The following is a 24,702-nucleotide window of genomic DNA, read 5'->3' on the forward strand; positions in this document are numbered from 1 at the left end:
AATAGTATTTCTCACTAATCAAAACGCATACATTTTTCCTGTGATACACAGTATAGCTTTCTGACCCTTTCCTATTGTTTTATGGAAATTCTTTCATCATTGCTGTGAAATTATGCAGCATACTTTACACAAGTATTTAGATTAAAAAACTAATGCTTAACAAAGATTAAGCAAAAAATAATATCTAACTAATAGAGAGATATCAAGAGAGATATCGAGGTGCTGGAGCAAGTGCAGAGGAGGGCAACGAAGCTGGTGAAGGGCCTGGAGAGCAGAGCAGATCCTATGAGGAGTGATTGAAGGAGCTGGGACTGTTTAGTTTGAGGAAGAGAAGGCTGAGGGGAGACCTCATCACTCTCTACAGCTACCTGAAAGGACATTGTAGAGAGGTTGGTGCTGGTCTCTTCTCACAGGTGATTAGTGACAGAACAAGAGGGAATGGCTTTAAACTCCAACAGGGGAGGTTTAGACTGGACATTAGGAAAAAAAATTCACAGAAAGAGTGGTCAGACAGTGGAATAGGCTGCCCAGGGAGGTGGTGGAGTCACCATCCCTGGATGTGTTTAAGGGTCGTTTAGATGAGATGTTGGGGGATATGGTGTAGGGGAGAACTTTGTAGAGTAGGGCTGATGGTTGGACGCGATGATCCCAAGGGTCTTTTCCAACCTGAATGATTCTGTGGTTCTGTGATAATTAATAAAGGAAAATTATTGCACAATAAACAGGGTAGGTGAGAAAAGAATCCCCAGCATGTAAGGAGATAGTCCCCCCAAATCATGATGGGAGTACATGTAGGATGACAAAAAAATTCTCTTAAGCAGACTCATCCTCTGTCCTCTGCAGCTCTACCTTACACTGAAGATGGACCTTTCTGAGTGAGAGAGCTTCAAACTACTTTTTAGCAGGCCTTTGTCACAAGAGTCAGAGCTCTGCTTGGACAAAATAGGGAATCAAGACCATTTTGATCTGCAATATTTTTGTGTGGTGAAACCATTTCTTAACTGTTCACAAGATAAGAAAAAAATGTAGACATCAAATTATTGTAATTTCATTGGTAATAATTGCAAGTAACAAGTCTCAAATACACTCTAGCCTTGTTTGAGAGAGTGATTTGAAAGATGCAATTTACACAACATGTGCAGACTGAAACAATACATTCTTTGATTCTACAGATCACTTATGGAGATCTGGTATACAATGATTATCAGTTATGTACAACTAGAAGATAGGACTTCTTACATTTACCAAATGCTTTATGTACAGTCCCTGGGGACTGATGGTATTTTTCTGAACATTTTCCTGCATTTTCTTAATATTTTTTTAAAATCTAAAAATTTATAAAAAAATCATCTCTTTTAAGGAACACTAATATTTTACTTAAATGATTTAAATATTTAGTATTCAATTTATCTCATAAAAATCTATTCACTACTGTACAGAAACAAAGCTTTGTAGTAACATTATATTTGTATAAAGCTGAGAATGACAGCATGATGAACAAGCTCCATCTCCCAAAGATAAAACAAAGCTCAAGGAGTGGATGAAAGTGAACCAAGTATCGATGGCTGTCTGGTTTTGTAGATCCCTCTATTTAGGTGCTTATTGCTATAAGCCATGTGTGTAACTCGAAAAGGAATATTCCACATTGACATGCACTGTAAATGTATCCCCAACCAGCACAGATGGCATAAAATGCTTAGTGTTGTTTTCAGACGACATGTCATGCTGTGGGAAGATATGGCTGGAATAAATACATTTTATTTCATCTTCTGACATTTTTCCATATGATTTAATTATTCAGAGAATAGTATAAAAGAGAGCTTCAGTATGAGCAGGATCTATTATATACTCATAAGTGAATTCAATACTTTGTCAAATATGTTTTGGAAAATAAATCTGCATGGCATGTAAATAATATAACATTTGGTTGCACTTGGTTTAGCTTATGTATTTTGCCTGAAGGAACAGGTGATTATAAGCTTACTTTCCCCTTCATCTACATATTCTGAATAGTTTACATAATAAGTGATTATTCAGATATCAATGTATAAATTCACAAAATCATTCCTTCATTGCCAGAGAAATAAAAGATCGATTCTACCCTATTTTCACTACGTCTTTTGACGATAAGAAAGAAACTAACAATAGTTACATGCAGAAGTGGAAAGAAAAAAGGACAGATTCTGTGTCAGTTCTGTGCAGATGCAGAGGAATCAAGTACAATAACCTTTTACATGCATTAGTCAAGAAATAGCACTGCACAGATACTTTTTTTTCCTGTTGCAGAACAAAGAGCCTGAGTTCATGCATCACTGAATGTGAGGCAGTAGCTTCCCATCAGGGACTGGCTCTTGGGGAGCCCACAGGCAAAACAATGCAAACTGTAATTAGAATACTTTTCTCTCCCATTCTGGGACTAAACAATCTTTTCGTTGTCCATGTTTACACAAATAACAAAATGCTCAGCTGCGTTCTAGTAACTATAGATGATACAGTAGCAGTGTAGTTTTAAATAATATATTTGCCAATGTAATTTAGGTTTTCTAATAAATGTAGAAATTCTTTAAGTATTTTCAACCTCTTGAATTGCTCAAGCATGCATATTCTACATTGTATATGACTCAGATTCTGTAATGTCTTTCTGCTTAAATATATTCAGTCAAACGATATTAAGTATGATCTCTTGAAAAAGTGTTCAAATTATATTACTTTTTTCAAAGCTTTTGAACTTTGCACTGTCTAGTACACTGAGGAAGTAATGTAAAAAATAATAAATCTGCTCGTCTGACCTCAAGTAATAGCTACAGAATTTCTCAGATTTATTTTTGTTCAATAAAAAAATAGTGGTAGCATTTTTATTCCCTGCAATTATAATTACTTTATAGTCATGAAAGTCTTTACATTTTAAGCCAGACCTCTGCAATTGTTTTTCTTCCTTACAAGCCCTATCTACCTCTAAATTATTTACTTTAAGAAACAAAACACATGGGGAAATTTAATATCTAACATCATTGCATAGCCTATTTATAAAGGGATGCTGTATTTCAGAAGTGAAAAACAAAGCTATTAATATTTTATTACTACTCTCGATTATGATTCTAACATACTGTAGAGAGCAGACTTTCACTAGCTGGGAATGGGTTAGAAGATTTAATTCACTATGTCTGAGTTTTATGATTACCTTTAGATCATTGTGTTTGGAATGCATGCTATAATAATATTAACGTGTACCAGTATGATGACTACCACCATCTAATGTTAGATGACTAACAGAAAACTAATGGCAATTACACGACATGGTCAGAGTGGTGTAAAAAATACGAGTTTACTACTTTGACTTTGTGTGGGTAAGAAGAGTACCCCTTCCATTGAATAAGCAAAGGAAGCCAATAAAGAGTGTGTTTTTAAAATCTATACCACATATGAGAAAGGCAAAATAAGGGTTCATTTACAGGCAAAGATTTAAACTATTTTGGTTACCTGCAGCATAGATACTTCTCCATGAGAATCCATCCAAGCATACTATAGGTAGTAGTTTACATTCTGACAAAATTATTATCTTTACTTTAGAATATACCTGACAAAATAACTCATACATATCAACATATCAACAACATATCAACAATATATCAAAAGAGCATAGGATGGAGTCTTGGTAGAACACAACAAGTAAGCCTTGAATGGCTTTCTACCTCTTGTTAGCATATATCCTTTACCACAGATTCTAAAATAATAAAGGTAGGGTACCTTTGCTAGAGCTTCCTAACAAATCTGACTTTGCCAGAACTATGAGAATTTTTGAATCCATTAATACTTAGTTCAACTGTTTTAAGTGACAGCCTTAGAACATGAAAAAAAAAAAAAAAGGATCTTCTCAGTTCTAATACTTATTCCTTTTTTGTTTTATGAGCAAAATAGAACTTGTATATGTCATGAGGTTAAATTGGGATTGCAGAATTTCACAGAAATATTTTGACTGTCTGGACAAATTTGGTAGTCTCTGGGGATCTAAAATCAGGTGTCTAAGCCTACATTACAGTAACCGAAAACAGAACTTGATTGTCAGAGATTGGAAGCAACTCCTGGAGATATGGGTCCCACGGTTTATTTTCTGAGATCCTTTCCAGTCAACCCAGGGCTTGGAGGCAAACCAAATATACATGGGAGAAATGGCGTTTTAGTACATAATACTGAAATTCATACAGGAGCCCAGACCTGTGACCATATTCAAGGACGTTTATCTGCCTCCTGAAATAGCCCATGAAAGGTTGAGTGTAAATGTGGCTTCAAGCCTGCCCGATACACAGCTCAGAATCTCAACCTGGGATGACCAGTACGAGTAATGTAGTTTTTAACTTGTAGATTTTTCACTTAACAGCAAAAAGAAAGCAGACTTTTTTGATGTTCATAGCCATATATTTTATAATATATACATGAGATAGTTTAGAAAATGTTGCAAAGTAAAACAAAAAACTTTAAACTACCTTAAAGCTGCATGAAAAATGGGTCTGTCAGTTCTCCTCTGTCCAGAAAAATTAAAGATCACCTTCCTTTTCAGCTTTTATCTCTCCAAAACCTACATCTGGATCTTCTTAAAAATATATCATTGCAATAAAAATTGGGAAAATTATTATTTACATGTTAGACATTTTAAACTATAGAAACAACTGGAACGAAGATCTAGACCTTCAAGTTCACAAATTGGAAAGAGATGGTGGCAGCTTGTCCTATACCTAGAAAAAGGGTAGAGAATCACCCAGCATACTGAAACATTCAGGTTTTCTTCTCAGATTGACAGGACCTATATCTGCATTTCCTACTTCCTACTGAAACTGCTCTGATCATCATATTATGCATTAGCCTGTGTTTTATGCATTAGTTTGTATTTTCTCAGCCACTCCTATTAAATCTGTTCTGATTTGCATTGGCTATTTAAATGCTTGCTGACACTGATAAAATGCAGGATATTTAACTCTAAATAAAAAACATAAAATATTGAAACTGAGGTCCTTGCACTAAGAAATATTTAAGTATGCTGCACTTAGTGGAATAACACTTAGAGAAAAAAACCTGAAAAAACATTGTCAGAAGATACACACCATACTACAGTTCAGAGCTACTTTCTATGTGCAGAGAGAAATTTGAATCCATACCTGCCAGGTTTTGGTGGGTGCTTTAACAAGCAGACCTGCAAGTTAAGGAGGATCACCTCCCTGCTAATGTTATAATTAAGTCCTTTATTATTGAATTATTTTCTATTTTTCTACTAAAACTAGTTAGCAAACTAAAGTTTGCAAATAGATTACAAATGACAAAAGCACTGACTTTTTAAAATGTTCTCAGTACGTGAACCACTTTGCTTCATAAGATTAACAACATTTACTATGATATATATTTTTGTCACACCATCTTTTATGTTTCCGGCTCAAGTCCGTTCTCCCTGGAGTCAATGGAAGTCACTGATTTCAGTAGATATTAAATATTGATTTCTGCTTATATTTAAAAATTCAGCATTCAGTACATAATCATCTGCTCACCGTATACACTTCAAGCAGAATTTAGAATCTGGATCAAGTAAAACTCATGGATTGGCTAGTGTTATTTATTCACCTTCTTGTTCATTACAAAGCACCTCAGGTACTTTGCAAATCAGCATGAAGCCTACATAAACCTGAAAAGATTTTTGTATTGTCTTTAATTCCAGATGACGAAAGGCTGATGATTTCACTTTAGTTATTTGCTGAGATGTGTTTGCATGCAAAACTCCCAACTGCAACTCAGAGGGCAAGACTATGTGGAAATAGAAACTAAAAATAACAAAAATGAATTTTTAGAATTTATTTTAAATAATTTAATAATACGTGAATTAGTATTATTAATGTTATTCTAGTTATAAAATTCATTATAAAGCAATTGAATTTAATAGCTAAGAATGAAAACCACTATCTTTTCCTGACTAACGTAATTTATAATTCTAGTATACTTTGAACTGGCAGATTCAGTCTCAAAGAACTCCCAAAGACTTTCAGAACTTCAGATATACAGTGTAGTTCTCAGAATACAAAAACTAGACAGTAAAATATAGCAACCAGATAGACAACAGCTTCATACACTTATGCTCTAGCACGGATGGAAAGGCTTTGGCTACACTATCAGATCAAGATTTATTTCTTATTCGGGTTCATGGAATCTTCAATTTTCATTTGGTGTAAATACAACTCTAGTCTTTAATGTTTTGTCTAAGTACAGAGCAAACTCCATGCAGTTTAACTACTTTTTCTTGGAAGAAGGGCAGAGTCAATCATTTCATTATTGAACCTGTGGTTCTCTGCAGTCTGGCAAAAAGGATTCTTCTTTCTTTTCAAATGATTATTGATTTGGAGAATAGTTCAGATTAGACTCTGATAAGATGAATTATATCCTCTAATAGCACATATAGACCTTCAGTTAGGAGGAGCTGAACCACCAATTGTACACATAGTCCTGTGATTCTGTTGCAATGACTAACCTGGCCACTTGAGTTAATTAAAAGGCAATACAAATTGTTCATTTATGGCCTGATCCAATTCTCATTAAAGTTAAAGTCAATGGGAATCCTTCCTTATTGAGAACTGGGTCAGACTGTTCTCCAGTTGCTGAGTTTGGAAGGATATTATCATCTAAGTTTAAGAAAATGTTAAAGCTGTAAGAGATGGGCAGCAAAGCTATCAGAACATTGACAGAAGAAATCTAGTAAGATCAAGTACTAAAGAGTTATGCAGTATAAGGTAGCCATTTTCTCTGGTAGTTCATCTCTGAAGTAGCTGCATTCCTTCTCTCTCTATTGACCCCCACTCACCCCTAAAAGAAGTTCACAAAGTCCACTAATGTAGTTACAACCAGCCACCGCAGAAAAGAATTCTCTGGACTGCAGTGCCACCCAGAGCAGGCACCAAGTGCAGGAATGGAAAAGGGTCTACTGGCAACAGAAAGGTGTTTCTTAAAGAACACATTGCATTCTTCATACAGATGTAGGCTCTCGAGTTTTCTGTGCAGTTAATTTCCTGGTTTGTGGAATCCAGTAGGGCTCAGTTAAGGTTAAAAGAACTTTGGATAGTTGGTGGAGAAGAAGAAATGGTCCAGTTATCCCAAATAAAAACTGAGACACTTTTCTTCAATAATCCATAACCATAAATGTTTAAGAAAAAAACCCTTTTGCAATAAAAATGTCATGATTTCACAATTTGAAGCTTTGCCTAGTTATTGTTCCCAGCTTACAAATGGAAGTTCAGTTATTTGGATTTGAGCAATATAAAATAATTGGACTTTCCTTTTTTAAGGATGTACTTTCTGATTACCTATTCCACAAGTTGTCACAATGCACCCTGATAAGGTACAATAATGCATACCTTGAAAAGTTTTTTGTTTTGAAATTAATCGTTGATAAATTTATGATAATAACAGCTGTAATTAAAATGAAATTATCTTAAGTTTTGTTGAATAAAAGTATATAATATCATTCTTATATTAAATAAAAAGTTTACAACTTATAAGTTATCATATCACTTGCATCCACAAGCCATTTGAAAATAATTTTACACTATTTATGCTTTAGTAATTCTTAGATTGAGTTATATTAAAAAGCAGGGAAAAAAGAGTTCTGATGTATATCTAAATATTGTATATAAAAATGTATTATCTACAAAATGGTGATATTTCTGACAATATACAATCTGCTTATGTTGCTTTGTTTTATTCTTGTTTGTATAAACAGAGTTACTGTTATATAGCATTGATGAGAAAGAGATGCTTTGCACCTTATAGAATGGCAAAACTTGATTCACCTGCTTGTCTGAACCTTAAGACTGATGGACTTCTGTACCTGATTTGTGCAAACTAGGGGCTCTAATTCCCACAACACTCATCCAGTTGTGGCTACGTGCCCCTGACTATTTTTCCATCTGTTTTTCTGTCTGATTACTCTTCCTTTGGAAAAATTTTAGGTATTAGAAGTAAAAATAAATAAAGACAATTAGTTTGAATCAATCTTAATTTGGAGGACAAAAAACCAACAAGAACAAAACTCCAAACTCAACTTCTGGTTATAAAAATGGTTAAAGCATCCAGTCGGTTTCCATCCTGCATGCAATTCAGTGTTCTCCCACTGACATAGTTCTGTGTTCATGACAATAAAAACCCCCCATCTTATTTCTTTCAATATTTATTTCTCAAGATATATTTAAGTTCTGAAAAGAAATTATAATCATGAAAGCATCTACTGAGATTTGTATTTTGCAATTGGGCACCATACAAATGTTAAATAGTACTTCTTTACATTTAATTGAAAGAATTAGCTCTTCTAACATGGCAGTGGGTCAAATTTCAGTCCTAAGGAGAAATCAAGAGAGAGAGCTTACTTGAAAACTGAAAAGTGGGGTTTTTTGTAAGCATTATTCTAGTGTGGATGTTATGGCTAGTGTTTGGAAGATGATCAAATCTATAAATGTGTGAGAATTCTTGATACAAGTTAATCCCAAATTTTCACATTACTGGATTGCTTCAGAAGGAATAGCAGAAAAAAGCATTTCTCAGGAATACCAGGTTATTTCCTTAGTAAAACAGGCCTATATCGATAAACATACCAAACTTAAAACCTGGTATTGACTCTGTAGGTATGTGATAGTTCTAGCTTATGCTAAAATAATTTCATTACAGCGACCAAACAGAAGAGAGAGAAAACAATTGTAGTGAAAAAGCTATAATAAACAAAAGTTTAATAATAATAATGATTTATAAAATCATTGGTCAAGGCACATCAGACCTCATTTAGAAATTTAGACTTGTAATTGGGCTGAAATTTCAAATGCATTTTGCTGAAAACTGTTATATGAAATTAATTTGGTTGGTTAAAGCACCAGGAATCTGTTTTGCCACTGACTCTGTAATCCTGAGCAATTCATGCATTAATGGCACACTCTCTTTTGGTTAAGCTGAGCCCAGTGGATAGACTGCCAGTCCTCAGCTGTTCATTATACCCATTATATACCCAATCCTCACTGAAAGTAATTCCCCACATCAAGTCTCTCAGTATGATTGCATATGGAATCACTTCCTAACCAAGTTCTATTAGAATGAACCAGCTTAATTGAAAGACTTTTAAACGCTAAGTTATTTGACAGACTCGGGACAAGGAACAATGACAAATGCAATTACATCAGCTTTTAAGCAGATTGCGGGAAGGTCCCTCATTTGTCTTCTGTACCACCATCTTGATCTGATTTGGCTGCAGTCATGAAACAAGTCCACCTCTACTGTACTTTCCCCATTTATAAATTGCAGTAAGTTTTGTACACCTACAGAGAAGAAAAAACCTTTCCAGTTTGAAGGTCAATAAAATCTACAAACTAATGTACCACTGTCAGCTTCTATCCATGCTGATATTTTGTATATGAAATAGTGTGTGTATATATGTACAGTGTTTATTAAATCTTTAAAATGTTTTTTCTTCAAATTACTATGACCTACTTAAAATAGATTCCTAACTGCACTTAAGTGCAGTTTAATTTCTCTTAAGTGCATATAGGGTAGTCTTAAATAGAGACAGTCTTAAATTGATAGTTTTAAGTGGAGTCTATCAGTTTAAGAATAGTCTCTTTCTTAAATGGAGATAAGATTTCAACCTTAATTTTTGTTAAAAACAAAAACATTGCAAATGGACCACCAACTCTGATCTGCATAATTAACAACTTCCATGAAGTATATTTCCATGAAGTACATGGCTGTACATAATACATATCCTGTTGCCTGTCTCATTTAAATCTTTCCTTTGCTTTCTAATCAGATAGAAACAGGGTCCAATTCCCGATTTGAAAAATAAACACATTAAAGAAAATTAGTTTAGGCATCATTACAGTGTACATACATGAGTGTCTACATTTTTTTAATGGACACTTTCTAAACAGCATTTAAGTACAAACCATAATTTCTCTGTGTGGCTAATTTGACCACACATATTGCAAACTGTTTTCATTTTCCTTTATTGTCCTCTAATGAGCTCATCAAGAGTATATAATTAGTGCAGTAAACTGCATAACACAGGCTCTGCCCTAAAGCAGCCAAGCAGAGTTCTTGACTAGCCCCCTCTCCCACTGGAACTTAGTACTGTTAATGGACCACGATCAGTAGGAAGTATACCGAGGGATATGCTCTTTTTAAAATAGCTTTTGATCTCTGGCTTGAAGCAACAGTTCTGGGGCTATCACCATCTGTACTGCCACACATATGAAGTTATTCTGCCTCTTTTTAATGAAACTACCAAGGTCAATTAATAATGGCTTTGGATGCCTGAAAGACACTGTAAGACTGAGCAACTGAATTCTGTGACGATTTCTCTTTATGTATAAAAATTTTAATAGTATCTGCAGTAGGTAATCCCAGAATTCTCTGCTAAAATCTGAAACTACCACTAGATTATATAAAGATAAAACTTACCAAAGTAAGAAAATATTACAGACATGTAAGAAATGCACAAGCACAGATATAAATATTGTGTAACAGTCAGCTAGATTTCAGTCTAGGTGTTCTATGGAGGACATTGTACTTCAAAGTTATCGTTTTTCCTTTCCAATATGCAGTGTTATCATAAAAAACCAGCACTTTGGAAAAACAGACACCTTGATGACTTAAGGACCTGTTTTTTAAGATGCACAACATACGCTACACTGCTGTCAATAATCTATAAAATAAAGATATTCTCATGTAATATCTCTGTCATCATATCAAAATTTATTCTGATTTTTGAGATTTGCTTGCCACAGGACATGGCTATATGAGCACAAGAAATTAAAGATGTTTGGTTTTGTCCCAGTGTTTTTGACCCCACCAAGTCCCCAAAACATGTGGAAAACTGTCCATAGCCCAGAAACAACACTGTAGTACCACTTTTTCTACTTCCCAACATCAACACGCTCTTTTCAAAGGAGATATGCCACAGACTCCAAACAAGCAAGTTTTACAATACTTTTACAAGTTAAAAGGAAGAAATTTCTTCCAGAAGAGCAGGGTAGCATATGTGCATGTGCATTAATATGTGTGTGTGTGTATTTCTGTGTGTGTGTAAGTATATATACACACATACATACATACATACAATGTCCACAAAACCAGTTTTAGATCTTTTCCTACTGTCAGCCAATCACAACTAGTAGGACAGTGCTTAAACACTGTGCACATGAGTAACTGACAGAAATGTAAGGCAGGGAGCAACAAAAGCTAGTAAAGAATGCATTGAAAAACAAGAGGAAAATGCAATCTCAGGTACTGTAAAATCTGACAACACCATTCCTCTCCAATCACTTTTTATTTATTAGACCCTGTATAGCAAAATAGCACATTGAGGAGCTTCTCTGGTAACTAGTTTATCAGGGCTCTAATCTTCACCTGAAATTAATCATGTAAAATCATATCAGCAGGTTAACTTTAATCCCTGCTGTTTATCATCCTCAAAATAAAGTACAGACATGTAATGTGGTGGAAACAGTTTGTCATTTGGGAAACACTTAAAATCTCAAATAAATGTTAAAAAAACTGTGCACAAAAAAAATTCTTTATTTAAGGCTAAAATACCATTATAATTCATCTTCCAGTGCTGCTGCAGCAGACTTTTAAATTTCACACATCACAATTAGAAGTGTTGGAGAAAATAAAATTAATAGCTTAAGGAATGTAAATAATCTTTTTAGGATTTGCTTACATGTGTTTAATTTTTCTGTAAATTAATAAATAAAACCATAGAAATTATAAAGATTCTTAAACATACATAAATAAAAATTTAGTATATTTATTTTGATTTGCTACGTAAACATTTGCAAATTAAATGGCAAATATATAAAGCAAAATCAACAAGTACTAAGGCTGTATATATAAGAAACTAAGTTTATTACACAACAGTAGGGAATTGTTTGTCACATTCTTTCCCAGATGACATTGCAAGCAGCACTAGATTTTAAACAATGACTCAAACAGTCATGAATTAAAAAGAAAAAAATCCCTTAAACTTAACGTATTATTCTACTCTGAAACAAAGCTGCCTTTTAAACTGAACCAAAGAGCCCTTCAACTAAAATTTTTCAGTAAGTGAAATTCCATAAAGTTTACAAAACTACAATGCTTATAGAAAGAGCAGAAAGATTAATAATTTTTTGAGTTTTAATGAAGACTTACAAAATGTCCCGGGTTTTTTATGTGTTCTCATATTTAAAGCAGGAAATCTAGATTTTACGATGTTTTCCTCTTAGAAGGAAGGAGAAAAAGTCTGCACTTAACCACAACTTCAGGATATATCTGCAAGTCCTCGGGAGTGAAAGAGCATAAATACTGATGAAAACAAACTGGAAGAGTAGAGAACATCTGAGTTAAACTAAATTTATACACTTCCAGGTCACACACACAATTTTGGCATAAAAAATATGCTTCTAGTTGTGCTTCTAGATGTAGATTCTACATTGGATCTAACCAAAGAAAAAATGAAATGTCATTCTTCATTGCAATCAATTTCTGTTTGTTTCTTGAGAGTACAGTAACTTAATAGAAAAAAGTTTTAGAAAAATCTGAAAGGAGATGGATATGAAATGAGACTGTTACTTTTGAAATAGAAGACTCTGCTATTGAAAATAACTTTTTATTTCCTGCACTGCAACTTACAGGTCATTATTTATCTAATATAACAGCTGCTTCAAAAATATTTTCACTCCAATAATGTTGCCATTTATGTCATTTTAAAAATTAAAATAAATTCCATACTGAGTAAGGTCTTGAAATAAAATTAACACCTCTCTGAAGACTATATTATGTTTAACAATAACTATTGTGCTACGGATCAATATGGATCATTGTAGATTTTCTTGTAATTTATAGTCTTTAATATTTGGAATTTGTACACTTCATATATGTTGTGCAAGAAACTCTTGATTTTTCACAATGTCATTTCATCACATATGTACTCACCCAACTGCTAAACATTGCATCTCAATCCCAAACGTCTGACAGATTTTTAAGACATTCCCAGTTTCTGCCTGTACTTGAGACTTCCCCAACCCACAGTGGGAACTCACGAATTTGTGGAAAAGATTACTTCCAAAGGACCTCTCATTTTGAAAGAAGAGCAATGAAGGAATCCAGTGGTAAATTATATAAAAATTCCTGAGACCAGAGTTACCTAGAGACAGAGCTGAAACCATTGAAAGATTTGCCTGTCATTTTGCAAGAATTCACAAAATTCTACTTTTGTACATATTCAAAACACATGCAGTCCTGCTGTGGAAGATAAACAATCACATTTTAATGATATAATGATGATATAGTAGCAGTTAAATGAGTTTTCTGCTCAGCAAAGTACAATAGAAAAGGTAGTCTGTTCCCAGTCTGATCAGGGACAGATGTTACACAGAAGTCTAATTAATAGGAATTAAAAGAATATTGTATGCTCACAACCCCTTCCAACGTGAAGATAATGTTATGTAAAAGGAAAAATATCATTAATATATACATAACATAATATAATTAGAAATGTAATAAATAATTAATATATGCAAAACTAATATAATTAGTGTTCGGATAAATGAATTTGTGGCATGGTGACTGTCACTGCATCTGACAATGTGGGCTTCTGCATTTAAACAGCAGATTCTTCTCTTCTTAAGATTTTGAACAGGCCTCCACTTTATGAAATCCCCTGGCTCCCCCAGGCAATTTGTTACTTTGTGATCAATAACCATAAAAAGTATTGCTTCAGTGTGAATGAGGGTATGAGAACTGGACCCGCGGCCTCTGAATGGCTCCTTTACATAAAGAACATATCACATGCCACTCTAACCACACAAAATAATGCAACAAAAGGGAGCTTTTTCTCGTAATGTTGGTGAACAATTGCACTGGACAAAACATGCTAAATATTAATCATAGAAGTAAATGTGCAAAGAATCTTGCCCTTGAATAATGTAGTATGTAATTCTGATGGCACTCATGCGAGCAGAACAAATGTATTTCTCTCTGTAGTAATGAGAAGTACTTTTGTTAGATCAAAAGAAAAAGAACAAAAAATATGAAAATAAACATAGAGCACAGTAAGTTAACTGACCACTGTTATTCAAAATTAGCCATTACAAAAAAGGCCTGATATAATTTTTTTTACTGCAGTATCCAGATTCTCAACTGAAATACGGTTGTCTTTACTAGTAAAAAACAAAACCCTCAAACATTTTAACATGCAACTTTATCATATTTGCTAAGTCTGAACTTCTGTAATTAATGCAAACACATAAACAGAACAAATCAATGAAGAATCTGCATACATTCCAGCCATTTAACAAACATTTTTAATTGCCATAGAGTATGCAGACAGTTTAATGATAGGATGATATTTGAGGACCATTGCTTGTTTAACAACTCAGATTGACAGGGAGTCTTGATTTCTTTTACTGGTCTGTTGCACTGTGGGATTTGTGAATCAACAGCAAAATGACCTGGTTACTACCCCTGGAGAGTCCCTTTGAGTGCTAGGAATCTCCATCAGTATAAAAGTGGCAGAAATAACAGAGTAACCTTCTGTGCCAATTTTTACCTACATTTCCACTCTATCCAACCATACCCTAGCGTATCTGGTTTTGGTAGAAGGTGGCTGCAGAATTGTTTCATTTGTAGGGAGGAGATAAAGCAAGGGTGTGATATGTTGGACGCTGAATTCACAAAAAAAGGACTGAATTATTCACACAGTAGTACATTAACACTTGCAAAGCATGAAGCTATCTCAGATTCACTTCCCAATCATTAAAACAAATTAAAAATGTCCTGGAAGTAACTGTAGGAACTTTTTAGTTACTGAAGGAATAAAATGTTGGACTGGGTCTATCCTCCTGGGGCCAATTGGCAAAAACATGCTGCATAGCACTTGGCACTGTCTTTTGGGCCCCAGGTGACATCCATTTGACCCTCAGAAAAAGATTACTATGGTTTCAGTGCTCTCTTCAGTTCAAAGTGTCTGAAAGAATGAGTTGGCTCTCCTGCAGCCCAGCAGAGTGGCATTTACATACCATGCAAACTAGGAGTGGAACAAGGATGGGGTTGAGAGTGGTGCCAAACATGCTTCAGTGGTATTGAAAAACTTTGTGGGAAGCAGGTACCCAAGTCACCAAAGTTTTGTCCACACTATCTGCTGGAGGAATGATCCTGTGTGCCCTTTATAAACAAAAAAATGTTCCAAGACACAAAAAATGTGCCTCAGTTGTGCCACTTGGCAGAGGCCAAACCCATGCTAGGTACGGTGCTAACAGTTAAGTGACACGGATGATCAGGGATCCAGTGCTTGAGCTCAATATTTCCTTTTTTGTAATTTAGCAGTAAGGATATAGCCTTATTGTCTCCCCTGTAGCCTGAGTCTAAACACTGAAGAAAAAAATTGGTCACTACTTGTTTTTAGTGTAGAAGCTAAGCAACAAAAAACCAAGCAGGGAATACTGCATAATATCATACGGTCTATGAATAATATATGCTAATTTCTGTGTGATATAGTAAGAAGACTTCTACACTTTTGAAGGTCAAAAATTAAATTTCCTTTTCTGTGAGCAAAAAAGACTGAAGAACATGGCTTTATGAAGGCAATGCAGAAAACATTAGTGTCTAAATAGAACAGGAAAAAAAGATCTAGCAAGTTTCTCTCAACTGTCAGCACCTTTTGAAAATCAGAATCCCAAGAAATATGGTTCCAGACTCTCTGAATTAGTATTTAAGTTCACTTTTATTTATCAAATCATGTATATCAATAAACCTTGTCTTGCCATCTAAAAAAGTCCTGTCCTAAATACAGGTGTTTAATGCATCCAGCTTCGGGAACAATGATGTACTGCTTTCATAAGAACATGAGATAATGGTAGTGATAGCACCCTAAATCTTTCTTTGTAGAAGTGCATCAGTCCTCTATTAAATTAAGGCAGAAAAAAAAATCTTTCTTCTCATTTACTAATTTGAATTAATCAGACTTTTAAGTCTGTTTAAGGCTGTTAAAACATGGTTCTAATACCAAGAGTTTAGAATGACAGATCTTCTTTTTTTTTCAGAGGCAAAGAATTAAAGTGTATCTATTTTATTGTGATTATTTTGCAATCACTAATAAATTTACAAAAATATTCTCTAAGGAAACCCAGAATCCTTGCAAAAAACAAAATCACATGAGACATGATGGGATAGATGTGATATGCTGTATATATTTCAGAGTAGCTCTGTTCTAGTCAAACATTAGTTATAAAATAAATAAAATAAAAAAATAAAAATAATTTAAAATCTTTTATAAAATAAAATAAAAGGCAATAATATGAAGTATTGATAAGTTTTGCTGTCTGTATTGCAATATAGATTTACCAGATCTAGGTTCATACAATAACAGACTTGCTGTGGTACACAACCAGTGCTTAGTTTAGGGTATTTCTATCCTGCTAGCTTTGCATGTCAGCACATACTAACATGGACATTTATATACATTACATTACACAGCCATCATGATGTCAGCAATGTAGATGTTCACATTTTTAGTTCTCCTTGATCTTGCTAGTGTTAAAAGTGTCACTTGAAAATATTCCTAAAGAGACATACTATTTTAGAGTGTTTAATAAATTACTGGTTGTTCACTTAACTTATGTTTGGTATTTGTGCAATATGTGAAATGCTTATGTAAACTGATAGATCTAAAACATATATTTAGTAATGAAAAAATAAGACAAAAAATAGTAATAATATTTGAGACAAGATACAAGAACAGATACAGCTATAATGGGTAAAAGCAAACAAGAAATAAACTGAAATGATAAATAATTTAAACATATGGTAAGTGACCGCTTACACTAATTTGGTAACTGATCAAGCAGTATACATTCAGGCCTAAGAAATAAAAATCCACAGAAGTCAGAACTTGGTCAGTTCACTTCCAATTGAAAACTCTATTGAGTTCATGTATTGTGGGGTTAGGGAGTAAAAAAACAAACTTAATGTGTAAAGCATCATGATTTTTGTTGAATAAAACCTGAGCAAGAGAACTATATTACATTTCATCATATGACATATTAAAAAGGTAATTTTACACCCAGGTATCACATATTACTCCTCAGAGTTAATTTTATCAAAACAGATTTGAGCACATATTGTATAGCAATTGGGACTGTATTTCTACTTTTATTTGTTTTGATAGCTTTGTGAATTATAGTTCACAAAAGTCTTTGTTCCCTCTAAGAAGTAATACAAAGAATGAATTAGAGAGAGACCACAGCTGACAAATATGGTGTTTAACTTGAAAGGAACATGACTCCGAATAATGGAAAAATTCTCATTGGATTCAGTGATGTCAACTTTTTATCTTGAGAGTTTGACACTCAGGCAGTTTCACAGTCCTCAATCCTGAGTAAGGTCTCCAGAGTTTAGTATCTGCATAATGACTGCAGATTGAAGCCTTTAGTCGATATTATTCATATGCAGTATATGATCCAGAGATGTCCCAAGGATCTGGGACATGGCCGAAATTACATATCTGAGCCCCAAAAAAGAGGACAGTAAATTCTGAAACTATTAGGTTGCATCAGAGGAAAAATTATTAAACAAATAGCAACCCATATTTTGTATCTGTCTTGCAATTAAGAATATTGTAATGTAAATGTAAAGAATTTTTTCATTTTATTATTTTCCAAATAGAAAAGCCTTTGAAAAAAAGAAAAAGGCTTGGAATACTCTTCTTGCATGAACACACACTCTACCATGAGACATATTTAAATCTGTAAAATGCCTATATTATAAATCCTGTTCAAGTTATGTAATATTTTGAAATCTAGTTGTCAAGGGTTTGGTTTTTTTCTAAGTTACACATCAAATTCTTATTTTCCAGTTGGCCTCCACAAACAAATCTCTGCTTCTGCCTTGAGTTTCATGGGTTTCTTTGGGATTCCTTACAAGAAATACTGACTCTTCACTGCCTACTAGTTTCAGCCAGAGTAGCAAGAATACTTTCTCTAAGTTTAATAAGCATATGTAGAAGAAGAGGTACTCTGCAAAAGAGGGCCTTAAAGGTTTAAATTTATTCTCTGCTACTTCTTTTTACCCCTACCTAAATTCAGTTGTATCTGACCTATTCTCCAGACTCCATAAAAAAGTCTATATATCAAAAATTAGTTTTAAGAAGATAGGAAATAATTTTTGCATCTCCTCAACAGAACGTTGAATTGCTAAACCCCGAAGAACAATGTGATAGACCTTCACTATAGATCTGCCTTCATTAAAAAAAAAAAAAAAAAAAAAAAAAATGCTCCCCCATTCTCTGGTCTGGTTCTACATGTGCAATATTCCAGATGGTAGGTTCTCAGTTTTTCTGTTCACTGTGTCTTTTTGAGTTAGAAGTTATGAAGTAGTTTGTAGATAGAGTCAAAGTCTGTTTTGCCTGGTATTAAAACAATGTTATCCTACAATGTTGGGCTGTGGCAGCTGCTGAACAACATAGGCTTTCTTATCTAATTTCTGCCTCCAGTATTCTTCTACTTTCTCTTGTCTGATCCCTAGAACAATTTCATGCCTGATAAATAAGCCTAGACATCTTTTCAACAAGCAAGCTTAATAATCAGGCTTCATTTTAAAGCCAGTCTGGTTTCCTATAGGCCTGAAGAAACCTTTGATATCATATTAAGTTTTACTGAAATAATTTTTTTTTTCAGGTATAAAGATGAAGTATGAAATATAGCATCTACTGGAGTTTGTGAGAACTACTGTGGTTGAATTTTTTTTCCCTTGGCAAGTGCCCTGGTAAATATTACAGGCATTTTCAAGTTCAATTCTGTGTAAAAATAAAATATCACAAAAAATCTGATACAGTGCATGAGAAGAAATTAAATAAATGAACTTTTGTGATTAAGGATGCTCATAATTTTTCAGATTTAGTAGTTGCCAAGCTGCCCTCAAGGTCATTTGGGATAAAGAGTTTTAGTGGAATAGAGTAAATGATAAGGCAATGGCAAAAAGAATTTCTGTGTATTTCAGGATAAAATAGCAACCATTTAATGATTTAGCACCTGATGGCATTCTTTCTGTTCTGTGGTAGAAACTGTGTATAGAGAAGATTTTATTGTTTGTAAGAACATTCAGTCAATCACCATTCAAACTGGTTGCAGTATGTAACATAAGGGGAAAAAAGACACATAACACAACCATAAAGTTAACAATAAAATTTCATATAAAAATCACCCTAATCCTTAAAACAGGCTTGATAAATTCTCCATGAAGTTGTATGTTTAAAAAAAAAAAAAAAAAAAAGGATGTTAATAGCTTCAAAGATAAAACAGAAACAAATATTCCAGAAAGAAGTTTTTCATCATTGCTCACTTAGCCCATGATCTTTGATCATTTGTTAAAGTAACAATCTGGATAATCCATTTAGAATCATGAGAATTAAAAATCATAAGAATAAGGAATTTCCTCAGTTACTACCATTTCTTATAACAAACCCTAACACTACAGTCATGTGGCATGGAAATTTCAAACTAGATCTAGGTGATAAATATAAAGGCCAGAGAAAACTGTCCTGTGATGTGAGGACCACTGATCTTCTATAACTACCTTTTTAACAACTGTGATAGATAAATACATAAATAAACAGCTAAAATGCACAGGTTTTATGAATGCAACCAAGCAGACGTACAAACTAGAGGAAAATGAAAGTACTACATGAGTTTTGAAATGCCAGCATAAATGTAGCTGATGGAAAATTACTGAGACAAATACACATATGATGAGGTGTCGAATTCTTCAAAAAGTTAAGTGATTCTGCGATTTCTTCCAAATAAGATCTCTTTCCAGACCTTCAAAAGACAGAAACATCAATCTAGTAAGAAATCCTCATGTGTTAGTTGTAATGAAAACCAGTACTTTTAAATGGAATTACTTGAAAAATATTTCTGTTATGGAGGTTTTGATGTCAAAATTCTACCAAACTTTTCCACAGAAAACATTTATTTTTCAGTGGAAAACTGAACAGCAAATATTTTGTTATTTGAAGTTTCACCTGTATAAAAAGAAAATGTTTATTTGAAAATCAGTGCAGGTCCTGGATGAGGAGTATAAAGGGGAATTTAATGTGGGTGATAACTCAGGCTACATTGGAGAATAAGAGCATGAAGCATCAAAATTACACTTGAAGAACTGCAGCAGGCACTGCAGACAAATATCTTCTGGTGCCAGATGATGATTTGTTTTGTTTCATTTTCAGCTCAAGACCAGAAACAGTTTGCATTGTACTATTTTTTAAATAGAAAGTCTACACTTTTTGTAAAAAACAGTATAGCTGACACCTTCAAAAGTTTTGGTAAGATTCCGCTTTACCAGACTTCAAATTTGTCAGGGAAGGAGACAGATGAGCATTATGCAATTATTAAAGAGACATTAATATCTTTTAAAATAAGGAAAAGTGTTTAGTATCATATTGTCCTCACTGTGGTCGCTTTTCCCTTGAATTCCCCTGTGTCATTTCCCTTGAATGAATACTTGTTTTGTGGAGAGAGTAAATTTTAAACTATTCCCAATGGCTCCCCAGGTGATCTTTCCCAAATATGTTCTGATACATACAATTTCATAAGCACTTGGCCAACAAATTGCAGCAAAAGTTCTTAAATAATGAAAAGATACTTAGATATATCCTTCAGAGAGAAAATGAATACAGAAATTGTGTCAGAAAAATGTATAGCATTAGCACAGCAATGAAAAACACAATGCAGTAAAAATAAATTGGAATGTTACACGTTCATTCAAGGTTGTGAAAAATTGTACAAAATATTTGTGTTATGTTATAAACAGTAAGTAAACACTTGATTAGAATCCGTACCATAATACATAAAACGAAGTGAGAGAGCAAGAGTGGAATATTAGCTTTGGTATTTCTTACCTCTTCCTGAATTCTTAATTTAGCTTTCAAAGAAAAATAACAGGGAACCTAATGTGGTGTATAGTGAAAAGTCTTAATATAAAAACAGGTGTTTTAGGGTTGGTTGTTTTGTTGGATTTTTTTTCAAAAATATGACTCCTAGCTGAAACAGTTTCTGGATTAGATGCAGACACTAGTATTCAAATGCTCTGATCATAAATGTCTAATGTAGTCCATCTAATTCTCAAATAAGAAAAGTCAAAAGGGTACTTCTCATCTAGTACAGTCCTGTCAAAGATACTGAGATTTTCATGTGTTAATTGCATCAGCATTGGGATGGCCAGATGATATTACAACAAGAATACATATTTTTGTTGGTGTGTCTAAAAAGGAGGAAGATGAATGTGCAATATAGAAAAAAGAATCAATAGTTCAAAGCTATGGGCCTTACAAAAACAACTTTGTTGCCTAGAGTGTTCTTCAGAAACTATTTGAAGCAATATCTTGAAATGATATGAAATGATATAACTGAATAATAACTGAAGGACCTGAAGCACTTCAATCACCTGAGTATTTGGTGGATTAATCACAGTGCAATATTTATGCTCCCACTGATATAATTCCATTACATGGGGCTTTAATCTGTTTTCCTTGAGGGCAAGAGAGAGATGCCACAAGGAAAACTGTCATCCAGACAAGGAATTCCCTCTCCCTCTCAAGCTCCTGTCTCGCCATTACCTGTTTTTTTTTTTTAATTTGATATAAAAACAGAAAGCCAGGTGCAGAGACAATTTGTGCGATTTTGGCAACTTCACACTGACTTTCACAGAAATAGTCTTCTCAGAACAGAAATTCTAACTGAGCGCATAAATTAAATTAAAAATATCTTCAATAAACAAACATAATCCACTTAGAATTATTAAATGAACACATATTTCAGATGTATATTTAAAATAAAAAAATATTCTATCTTAATAAATGTGACAAATCGAAACCATATGTCCCCTCAAACTTAGGCACATTTGTTTGCAAACATACATAAAAAGAATTATGCAGAAAACAAATATTTTCTCAGAGTTATTTAACATGTACTCTGAAAGCAGATCTAAATGAAGCAGGCAGTGCCAGTACAACTTAAGAAATCACTTTTCAGTCCCACTATATACAAACCAACTATGTGAAAAATGTAGAAATTAATTAGCAAGAAGAAAGGAATAACTCCTAACTGGAAGGGTAGCAGTCAGATTTTTAACAATCTAGATTACTTGTAAGGGGCAGATCTGAAGAAAGCCTTAACATCTAGAGAGGAAATGTAGGTACCTCACTTCTTGGCAAATTGAATCAGGAGTCTCAGAAGGGTGACAAATAAGTCCATACGGAGCTGCCTACACCAAATTAATTGAAAATGAGAAGTGCAGGTGCACGTCTGAAATTCTACTCCTCCAAGGCTTAGGGGGCTTTAATCAGAATTGCAGAATGGAAGGTGCAGTTCTGATCTACCTGGGCAGCAGGGAAGTTGTGAACCTATGGAAATGTAATCCCACCAAACTGGGACATGTCCTGAACTAGCTGATTCTGTGGGTAGTACTTTACTAGATAAATCTATGTCAGGGTGCACCATCCTTCATGCTGTAGCTTGCTTAGGTTCAGCAAAGAATTCAGAACTCTTCCCCAAAGAAGAAATTACAGATGAAGTAAAAGTCTGTGCCTAGCAGTCAAACAGCGGTTGAGAAATGTGGGTTCTAGTTCCAGCTTGCAAAACAGTACATGCATTTTATTTTTTAAAAGAAAAACATAAAATCAAAAAAACCATAGAATTGTTTAGGTTGGAAAAGATCTTTAAGATCATCTAGTCCAACTGTTAACCTAACACTGCCAGGTCCACCACTAAACCATGTCTCAAAGCACCACATCTACAGGCCTTTTAAACACCTCCAGGGATGGTCACTCAACCACTTCCCTGGGCAGCCTGTTCCAATGCTTGACAACCCTTTCAGTGAAGAAATTCTTCCTAATATCCAATCTAAACCTCTCCTGGCACAACTTGAGGCCATGTCCTCTTGTCCTATCACTTGTTACTTGGGAGATGAGACCAACACCCACCTTGCTACAACTTCCGGTAGTTGTAGAGAGCGATAAAGTCTCCCCTCAGCCTTCTTTTCTCCAGACTAAACAGCCGCAGTTCCCTCAGTCATTCCTCATAAGACTTGTGCTCTCTAGACTCTTCACCAGCTTCATTGTCCTTCTTTGAACACACTTCAGCATATCAATGTCTTTCTTGTAGTGAGGGGTTCAAAACTGAACTCAGTATTTGAGGTGTGGCCTCACCAGTGCCAAGTACAGGGGGAACGATCACTTCCCTAGTCCTGCTGGCCACACTATTTCTGATACAAGCCAGGATGCTGTTGAGTTTCTTGGTCAACCCAACATCAAACAAGCCAGAAATAAAGCTGCAATCCAAATAAATTAAAATGACTATGCCTGCTGTGTTTTAATGTTGCAGCTAGGCATTAGATTTGCTCAAAGCATGCCCACGAAATGGGCTTCTCAGGCAACTTAAGCACCTCCTTGTGTCATTTGGAGACCAGATACTTACCTACCAATATTGACAGGTATGCAGAATAGGCAGACTTAGAGATACTATTGTGATTCTGCATAAGTCCAGTCCTGAATGTCAAAATCTTCCTCAAACATGGGATTTCCAAAGGTAATTATTTCCCATAGGAACACAAATCCCACAAAAGTATTAAAGCAAAGCATTATATGAACTCTTAACTTTATGAAAATTATGTTTTACTTACATACATACCCACACACCTTGAACTTTGTGAAACTTCTGATTAACTGACAAACAAAATGTTGATTGAGGCCTACAAGCCCTTTGAGGCTATACCCATTTTACAGATGTTTACACTGAAGCACACAAAGAATTTGATGTTTCTACTATTTTACTTGTCCATGAATTTCCTGTGAATTCAGAAGTCCTAACTCTCACCTCTGTGTGTCATCCAATAGACAACCCTCCTTTCCTTGGGTCAACATACTAAAAAAATTAAAAACTGAAAAAAGAAAAAGAAAATATTGGATGCAATGTACACCCTCTGACATGAGAAGCTTTTCATTTTTCTTTTATCAAGCATTCAAGATGCTGAATTAATTAGGCTATTAACACATTAAAAGTAAGTGCTAAGTGTTAATAACATCAATTTAATCACTGCTGAGTCAGTTTTATTTTACACAGACTGATGTTGTATTTTCAGCTAAGAAACGAGATAGTAATTAGAAATTACCCAGCAATTATGATCTAAATGTGATAATTCTCTAAATGTGTTATAAAGCACCTGACAGGATTTTGATTATACGTTAAAAGTTTACTATATCATCAACTTAAAATCACATGCTTTGTATTAAAGATACTAAAGCAACAAATGCTCTGATACAGGTGGGTCTTGCTAACTTCTAATTTCCATATTTCAGAGTTCCAGTGGTTTTTTTGTAAATCCATATGGAAAAACGGCCATTGAAACAAGGCAGGATTGGCCAGTGTGCAACAAAATATGTGTGAAAACGACTATTAACTGTTGAGGATCAGTTTCCTGCTAGTTCATATTCAACTATTACACAAAACATTATTTTGCTTTCAAGATGAGATTTTTGACCAAAAAAAAGACATTTTTGAAAAATACCTTTTAAAAGACCATCAGTTGATGTCATAGAAGAAAAATGTTTTGATGTTCTTAGAACCATTCACATTTACTTGTTAAATAAATATTCTTAGAACT

The 24,702-nt window shown here is 34.2% G+C and overlaps 1 protein-coding gene across 8 annotated transcripts in view; it reads right to left on the reverse strand.

Moving 5' to 3' along the window:
* The window catches only part of PACRG (parkin coregulated), a 253,752-nt gene that overhangs the window by 68,613 nt on the left and 160,437 nt on the right, over positions 1-24,702 (reverse strand). The window contains exon 6 of one of the 8 annotated variants that reach the window (XM_074818631.1): positions 19,728-19,862. The exons of the other annotated variants lie outside the window; for them this stretch is intronic. Coding sequence (XP_074674732.1) covers positions 19,810-19,862 — 53 coding nt within the window. The 3' untranslated portion in view covers positions 19,728-19,809. Of the gene's footprint in view, positions 1-19,727; positions 19,863-24,702 lie in introns of those variants that run through there. 8 annotated transcript variants of the gene reach the window in all.

The sequence above is a fragment of the Strix aluco genome, chromosome 3, assembly GCF_031877795.1.
Source record: "Strix aluco isolate bStrAlu1 chromosome 3, bStrAlu1.hap1, whole genome shotgun sequence".
NCBI lineage: Eukaryota > Metazoa > Chordata > Aves > Strigiformes > Strigidae > Strix > Strix aluco.